The sequence below is a fragment of the Ptychodera flava genome, chromosome 8 (genome assembly GCF_041260155.1).
Source record: "Ptychodera flava strain L36383 chromosome 8, AS_Pfla_20210202, whole genome shotgun sequence".
NCBI lineage: Eukaryota > Metazoa > Hemichordata > Enteropneusta > Ptychoderidae > Ptychodera > Ptychodera flava.
This window is the reverse complement of record NC_091935.1, coordinates 31,854,779-31,863,688: the sequence shown is the minus strand read 5'-3', so window position 1 is coordinate 31,863,688 and position 8,910 is coordinate 31,854,779. Positions and strand designations below refer to the sequence as shown.

General features: G+C 36.8%; 1 protein-coding gene across 1 annotated transcript in view; it reads right to left on the bottom strand.

Annotated features, from left to right (window-relative positions):
• Positions 1–1,542: 1,542 nt before the first annotated feature.
• LOC139139078 (TPR repeat-containing protein DDB_G0287407-like) overlaps positions 1,543–8,910 on the bottom strand; it is a 31,420-nt gene continuing 24,052 nt past the window's right edge. Inside the window, exons 17-24 of the mRNA XM_070707815.1 lie at positions 8,533–8,661; positions 7,649–7,767; positions 6,952–7,084; positions 6,502–6,618; positions 5,551–5,694; positions 5,190–5,270; positions 4,103–4,261; positions 1,543–3,549 (exon numbers count right to left, since the gene is read on the bottom strand). Of these exons, the coding sequence (XP_070563916.1) occupies positions 3,454–3,549; positions 4,103–4,261; positions 5,190–5,270; positions 5,551–5,694; positions 6,502–6,618; positions 6,952–7,084; positions 7,649–7,767; positions 8,533–8,661 (978 nt within the window). The 3' untranslated portion in view covers positions 1,543–3,453. The remainder of the gene's footprint in view (positions 3,550–4,102; positions 4,262–5,189; positions 5,271–5,550; positions 5,695–6,501; positions 6,619–6,951; positions 7,085–7,648; positions 7,768–8,532; positions 8,662–8,910) is intronic.

Here is an 8,910-nt window from a genome sequence, read left to right as displayed (position 1 = left end):
GAGGACGTCTGTTAGTATGCAAATTGTTTGCCAATGCGTGCTTTACAGCTGACAGCCTGCTCAAACCCCCGTGATTACATGGCCATTGCATTGTTGGGTCGGTAGTCAGTAGCAACTTCGCGGCGTAAGGGTCACATTAGGTCAAACAGCGCCCTCAACTATTTTACCGACGAAGCAAATCAACAGGTGGTACCCAGAGGTCGAGACAGCTGCATGTTGGCTGGCTAACTTAATACTCTAAAAAGGGGGAAAAACCGTGCGTTCAGAGAACTGCATGGGAGTGTGTTTAATTTTGGTTATAAAGTGAGATATCAAATGGCGTGTAAACATGGCAAAAGAGAAATTTCTTGAAAATGACTGATTTGTGCTTATAAATGGGCCTACATATATATACTGGTACATACGCAAGTGTAAGGTATGTATGTATGTATGTATGTATACTCAAATACATACACATTATCTCTATGGTTACTGTTCTTGACATGCTTTTCAGTTTTGTTTGTTTTTTTACTTCATTGTTACAATCGATCACTTAATTGGTCAACAACACACTCTAGCACAGTCACTCCACGAACTAAAGAAGTGAGGTAAACATAACCTACATAACTTTCTCTTTTGTCCTTGTCGAACCCTTTTTCGTTTTCCCAAAATACTGTTGTCTACATTATTGCTTGTTTTCATTTTGTTAAAATGTTGCAATGTTGTAAAAGTGTTGGCTCTTCTGAAAACTAAACCCCTTCTGAGCCAAATACAACTACTCACTATGTACCATCTTTGAGCATGGGCAGTTTCAGTTGTAATTCTTATAGGGAGGTGCTTTGTAAACAACATTCCTGCAGTATGAAGCTATTTGAATGGCACATCTTTGTACAAATCTGTTTTTGTCTGTATATGGTAAAAGAGGGGTGCCAGTCATGTTCACTCATGGAACATCAAAGTAGCTTTTCGGGGGGGGGGGTCCATTCAACCCAATCTGCACCCTGAACATTTTAAACTACCGTATCTAAAGGACAAACTCTATAATTTTCCTCAAAGTCTAAGTTCTGACCCAAATGCTGGTGTCAAACTTCGAATTTTCTTTCAAATGAGGGTTAAAAATCGTCTTGGAGGCAAAAGAGGGGTCAAAAGTTTCCTATGACAGTGGTCTGCTTCTGAGAATATTGACAGGCATGCAAATGCATCCATGTCTGTACATTTCCAGACAGCTACAGATGAGTGTTGAGGAACTATTTTCACTGTACCCAGATAAAAGTTGTAATGAGCATTCACTTTGAGAGACGACATTTCATACAACTAGAAAATTTGGGGAAAATTGTGTGTCCGACCTAGATGATGATTAAGTTATTACTGAGCCTGTCAGCTCACTGATGAAAGCTCAGTACACTGGATGCATTGCACAGGGCATGACAGAAACAATGAGATATGTGCTATAATGACAGAGAAAAATAAGTTAAGAGACTTTTTGGTGTACTGTTTCTGTTTGTTTTCCTCAGTACAAACGTACAAAGTTTTTGTATTGATTTCAATTTGCCACATCAAAACTTTTGTTGAAAAGCAACCATTATATTTATTTACAAAACCCCACACAATAATTTCATAAATATATACAGAACAGACTTCCACGAAGATAATTAAAGCTTAGACTACATATCTTACAAAGAGAAACAAAATGAAAATGTTCTAATTCCTGAGAATACAATTTCAACATTTACACTTCAAGCTCTTTCACAGTTCTCCAGAAAGGCACTATCTCAAGCATTTGACGTTTACCTGACATGATTCGTTCTGTGAATTTTTGTAACAATTTCAAATATTTCCACAGAAAAAATGGACGGTGGATGTACAGTAAAACCTGTGATCTTTGTTTTATGCTGTCAGATTCAGACTAACATTCAGATTCATGCAAATTTTCAGATTCAGATTAGTTTTCAGATATACCACATTTTCTACAGTTCTTTGAAAACAATATGTAGTCTGATCTCTTATTCATACAGAGCATGAATTTTGATGAAAATATGAAAGGTTTGAAAGACAGTAAACATTAACTCAGGGATATTAATGCAACATAGTAGTTTGCACTTAACTGCAAATGTTTTGCACATGTGGAGGTTCACACAAACTATACTGTCATTGTGTTGATTCAATAGATTAAGCCTGCACAGAGCATTAACAGAGAACTTTCTCTCATACCAACCAGTTGTCCAGGTTGGTGAACATGTAAACATTTTAAAAGATTATAAAATTAACATAATGTTTATATGACATAAAACTAATAATATAATGTGAAAAAAATTGACATTGGTGATCTTATCTTGATCAATGTATGCAAGGATGAGAAACAACAGATTTCCATATTTGGCCATTGTGGTGGAATTGTAACAGCAGTTCGCATGGAATTTACTCTGTCACAACAATTTGGATATCACAGCCACTTTTGCCACAGCAACAATTTGGATATTATAATCACAGCAACTTTTGTCACAGCCACAACAATACATCTTTGCTATCACCTGCCATGATTTTTGTAGATGTTGCACATTCTTAAAAAACTTAACAGATTTTTCCAAAGCTCTACAATTTTACTTCTCAATTTCTTTCCAGACTATTTTCATTATCAACTACAAAGCTACAAAATTTCAAAAGACAAAACATTTAAAAAGTTACAGAAAATATAAAGTAAATTCCAGTAAATATTATGTTATATAATATTGTGTAAATGTGACTTCTCCTTTACATACAAAAAAATTGCAAGATCTATTGATTTAAAAATTGAAACATTTTCAGGAAATATCAGAAAACATGTATATTAGGTAAATTATACACGCACATAATTGTATATTTTGTCTGTATCTCAGGGTCTAAGACAGCTCAACCTGGCTTTCACTTGCTTGAACTGAACTTTCTGTCAACATTCAAATGTGGTAGGCGTACAATTACAAGTCGTACAATTACACATATATATTTCAAGGTTTTCTCTAAGTTTTAAGGTTTCATCTTGACATCTCACCATTCTTAAGATTAAGTGGGCATCCTAATATTTGACACATTATTTCTCAACGCTCTGTTGTAACAAAACAAAAGGGCATGTGACGTATGTCAGACTGCATTCAGTACATCCAATTTCTGATGATAGTGTAACAGAAAACTGATTGCCAATAAAGTCAACAATAATATAAACAGCACTTCATGAACAGAACAGAAATCTAAATTTTTTTTTCTGATGCCATGAAAGGTCTTCTAATATTCACAATGTTGTAAAAAGATAGTATCTTTGTCATTTAAAATCTTCAGAAGTGCTTATTTAAGATTTGTATTCTAAAAAATTTTGTATTTATATTCAGTGTGACAGTGTCTGTAGGTATGTGTAGAATGGTATATTTCTTGTGCGGTAAGAAAACCTTGTCATGTCACCGTGTGTGATCCCTGATTTCAATACAATGTCTCTGACAGTTTTTATCGATCACCAAGCTCTCTTGCAATTCTGCTGTACATGGGCTCCTCCAGAGTGTCAATTGCACGTTTTGTCTTGGGGTGTTCTAGACCAAACACCTGTAAAAAACAAAGAAATGAATGTTTGTTTTTGAAAAAGAAAAGGGTTGGGTTTAATAATCATCTTAATAGGACACATAACTGTACTAATATGGAAGCTAGTATGTAGCCATTTGAAATTCACTCACATCAACCAAACAACATGTATCTACAGCTCAATCAATACACACCAAAAACCCATTCACGTCCACCCATACATATTAATACCTATTCATACCCACACACATCAACATTCATACCCATTCATGCCTACACCCATTCATACCTACTGCCATTGACATCCAAGCCCATCCGCATTCATACCCATTTATGCCCACACCCATTCATGCCAAAACCCATCTGCACCCATCTATGCCAACACCCACCAATATCAACACCTTAAAAGACCCACACATACATACACATATTTGCTAAAAAATGCCTACACACAGACTGAGAGGAAGACAATATCAATCATGCTTTGGAAACAAAACACACAAAATTGGCATTCTGGTGAGATATGAAACTCTTGACACTTTTTCTATTTGTAACTTTACTTTGAATGACAACTAACCTCCTCTGTGGTGTGACGCCATCTCTTAAAGTATTTATAAGCCGTGTAATAGTCTCCGCTATCTTCATAATAGATACCAGTATTCAGCAATAGTCTTGAAACCAATACATGGTATTCACCATAGGTCTGTATACATAGGTCCATTGCATCTTCATAGTCCTGCATACATCAATGGAAAAAAATGTATTAAACTCTAGTTTCATATCAAGCGGAATACAGTTTGGAGTTTGGGGATAGATGTTTTATCTAAAAATCACAACATTCCCTGTTGATCCTTTCCTTATGTGGGTTCATTAAAAGATAATTGATTTCACCATTTTGCTTTTGGGAAAATAAAAAGAATAACGTTGCCAATAAAGTTACCATAAAGAATGGTGATCATTTTGAATTCAAAGTGTTGGCAAACCAATGTTAAGGTAGAATGTGTCCCTGGGACAGATACTCTGACTATCAAACTGTTACAATACTTTGTTTGGTCTACTACTAGTGGGGGCTCATTTTGAAGCTAATGGAATAAATAAAGTTTTCACCAATTTATTTTTGTGAAAATCAACATTTTTATTTTACTCAATAGAGTTAACACAAGGGTTGTAGCCATTTTGAATTAAAAGGGTCAGTAAATATTGGGTAACTTGTTTCTATAGTACCAAATTTTGCATGGTGGTCCCTCATTTTTATTCTTGATTTTGAAAGGGAACCCTTTCACCACAGTGGTATGAACCAATCCCATAGTTTTCTATGGTAAGGTTGGACCTCAAGAGAGGAAAACAGGGGTGAAAGGGTTATAAGGTTACTTACTGAAAGTTTGAGCAAAAGATAGTCTTTCAATTTTGAGGTGCACACTAACTTAACTTTCTATTCTGATCCAAAAATTTGCTTGTGAACTGTGAGATTTCTATAGTGGGTGTGTGACTTTTGAAAATTTAAAACATAGAGACGACAGATAGAGACGACAGACGTTTTTCTAGCCTATATAAATAACTTCCATAGCCATATAGACATGGCAAAATGGACGCTAAAAAACATAACTGTTAGCAACATTTTGAACATGAATAACGATTGGATAAGAAGAAAACAAAACACTTACCTTCAATTGTTCTATACTTCCTCTTTGATGCAACACACCTTTTGTCATGATGGCTTCAGCAACATGGCCATCATCGCCAAGCTACAATAACAAAACATCAAACAAATGAATCATTTTTTAGAGAAATATCATATCTTCACAACAACTGATACTTCTTGTACACAAATTTTAACAGCTATTTCAGTACGTAAAGTGGTTGTAATAACTCCCTCTATGAAATTTTCTTTGCAGCCATCTGAATAAAAGTATTTGTTTCCCGATCCCTTCAAAACCTGGAATACTGTCTCTGTCCGAGTCTATATGAAGACAATAAGCTAAAAACAAGAGACAAAAGTTTTACAAAACACTGAACTAGACAGACCTCTTTGAAGATTTTGATTGCTTCCTCTATATTCTTCTTTCCCTGTTTCAAAGCCTCTGCACTTGAGAGGGTGGAGTCTCCACCCAGACCGTGCCAGGATTCTTGATTAAATGCCAACAACATCAATGATAAACCCATCTTAAACTGGAGAGAGAAAAAAAAACTCATGAACATGATGTCACTATACTTTTACTGCAATAATTGAAGGACACAGTGGGGCAGTTAATGTGTTTGATCATACAGTATTTTTTCTAATTTAAGGAACAAACACATACAATCACACGTCCGATTTTTATAAATCATCGATTACCTGTTACTGACTACAATTTTACTGTTGTGATCTGTGACACTTTTACTGTAACAGTAATACTGACTTGCAGTTTTTTTTCTCTGTTTTTAAGAACAAACTTAACTGAAAGATTTAGTTGTGTGTGGGTACTCCACCAACACCAACCCAAACAACAACTGAAGACGCAGCGTAGATTGAACTCAATAAAATGAAGTATCACACGCGTCTGACACAGTCGCTGCTTATGAAACATGCAAAATGAAGTTCAGCCCAATTTCGACAGTTATAAAGTAGGGTTGCACAATAACAAGGAATGCATAATAACAAAGAGTTTTATCATCTATGCAGGAGTCATGTGGGCGGTCCTCCTTTCTCCAACATGCTGTCAATAAACTCAACTGTACAATATGATTGGTTCAGACATGATTTTTGTTGGAGAATGGATATTCAACAACTTTAGTTATGGTTAGGGTCAGAGGTAGCCGAGCACCCATTCACACCTGTATCGTTCAGTTTCAGGAACAAACATACGATCACAAGATTTTCACAAAGCGTTGACTGCCTGCAACAAGTGCAAAAACAAAACTGTACTTATCACACTTCAAAGGAAGTTCACATTCACATTTGCGCCACACTTGGTAAATTTATCACATTTCGCTTACCTTGTGCTGCTCAGGGGGTAAGGTCTCTCGAATTCTGATTGCTTTTTGACCATACTCAATAGCGGGTCTCAGTTCATTCATTTGCCTACGTTCTATGAAACTGTACAGCTTCAGGATCTGTAACAAAATCACGTAAGACGTGAGTAAAATTAGGCATACATTTAGGTTATTTGTGGCAATTTATTTATGGTATTTCAAGGACGTAAAGTATTGAAATGTATAAAACTGTAGCCACTATCACAAACCTTATCACTGACAATGTCACTGTTCCACCAGCACTGCCATTCAGGATACCCGTATGCTTCACAACATTGTTGATTTATAATAGCTGTACATTTTTGTCAGGAATTGTGTACTACATTCCCTTAATATAGAAGTGGTGCCGAATATTGATGATGAAACGGGAAACCAATGGCACAGACATTCAAGATATTATCATGTCTCAACTACCTCACTGTAAGTTCTGGCACAGATGTCGTAGAGCTCCACCATCCGTTCTGGTCGTCCACCAAGTTCGTTTTCCTCAATGTCCATTGCCTTTCGGAGGACTTCTAACGTCTTCTCGTGTCGGCCAGCTTGCATGCTGTGTGAAAATATAGATTGGTACGATCATATACAGGTATGCAGATAAGAAGAAGAAAGTTCATCAATTTATTCAACATGTAGCTAATCTGCACTGAAGATGTTGACTGTAATTTGTAAACATGTTCATATTTTGCCAGGCAACAGGCTAACTGTTTGTCTATTCACCAATTCTGGCCAGCTACGGTCTAATTAAAGTTTTCCCTTCCATTAGCAGAAATAAACTGATAGAGTGTGAGTTGCCTGCCTTCAGTGCCTATAAATTACACTTTGCCATCTGTTTGGAAAATTTATGAACATCTCTCTTGTTTGAGGAAGTTTGAACACACATAAATAAAGATAGCTGATATCATATACCAATGTCTTTGATAATGCCTGGGATCAAAGAGGGGTAATTGTAGAATACCGGTATATCTAAACTGAAACCTCTAGGCTATATTTGGTTTCATTTATTGAAATCAAACAAAAATCTTTCGGAAGGGAGATGGAAAAAGACAAGAAACATCTCTGCATAATGTCATAGGTCAGCATGAGTCAGGGTTCAAAAAAGTAACAATAAACTTACAAGACTCTTGCTATGTGTTCACATCTCAATGCTAAGAAGTCCCTGTCAGCATGGGGATCATTTTCCACCTCTTGAAGACAGTTCTGATATTGGGTTTCCATCTCTGCATAACCACCAGCCTAGGGGGTACACAGTGAGCAAGATAGAGACAATCAGATTACCAAGTAGTGTGTGTATGGAATGGCGGCTTGTGAATGGTCAGAAGTGGTCATGTGATATTATGGCAGTTTGACTACAGCTCAGAAGGGATCTAGTCTCGGTTACCCAGACTGTACTCTGGTGCTCTAATCTGTCTGCCCCCTAACACAGTCTGGGGAAATCCTGTTCAAAAATCTCCCAGTAAGATGGAGTGACACGGACAAGAACAATGCATCCTGGGAGCAACTAATCTATGATGTAATTATTATGTTTTGAGACAATGTCACAGAAAATATAGCTTCAACATGTTCAAGGTTATGTAGAGGTGGCTTTTTGAAGTCCAAACTTAGAAGTGAGTGTGAACTATGACATTAAAATGGTGGGTCAGTTGTATTGTAGGACATAACTCAAGAGGCACATGGAAAGCCACTTTTGCATCCCCATGAAGCAACATATTCTGTGGCTTTGTCTTAAAATATAATGATGACATCATCAATCAGTTGCTCTAAGTACGCATCACTCTTGTCCTGGTAGTGCCATCCCACTTAGAGATTTTTGAATGGGATTTCCCAAGACTGGAGGGGCAGTTAGTTGAGAGCCCAACAGGGCAGGGTAGGTAGAAGGCCCCCACTTCCATTTATGTACACTGAAATGGATTGTTAATGTTTACACACAGAAAATAGTACAATTTTTTAATACACGCCATTGAAAACTGTGTTCATTTCAAGTTAAGTTTCAAGACCTACCTTTCTCCAGAATGCTAGCAGCTTGGAGCTGTACTCTTCATGGTACAGTTTATCAAAAATTCTCCACTCTGTGAGGAATTCCTTCAGCCTCTTGGTGTCATTTATCTTGATGAGATGCTGTGGATACTCCTGGCAAAAAAATACACAAGGGAAATTTCCCATCAGTGTACATAAGGCAGGGCCATGATGAACAAGATAACTTTGCACTCAGTTTTGCCCTGAGATTACAGTATGAATATTCACATCAGTGTGCTCTGTGCAACACTTCATAGACGCAGTGCAAATCTTGAAAGTCATGCCAATTTCAGTAAACCCTGTCACTCCAGCGATACTACCGGTACTATGATTTTTCTTTCATCCATGGAATTTTTGGACGGG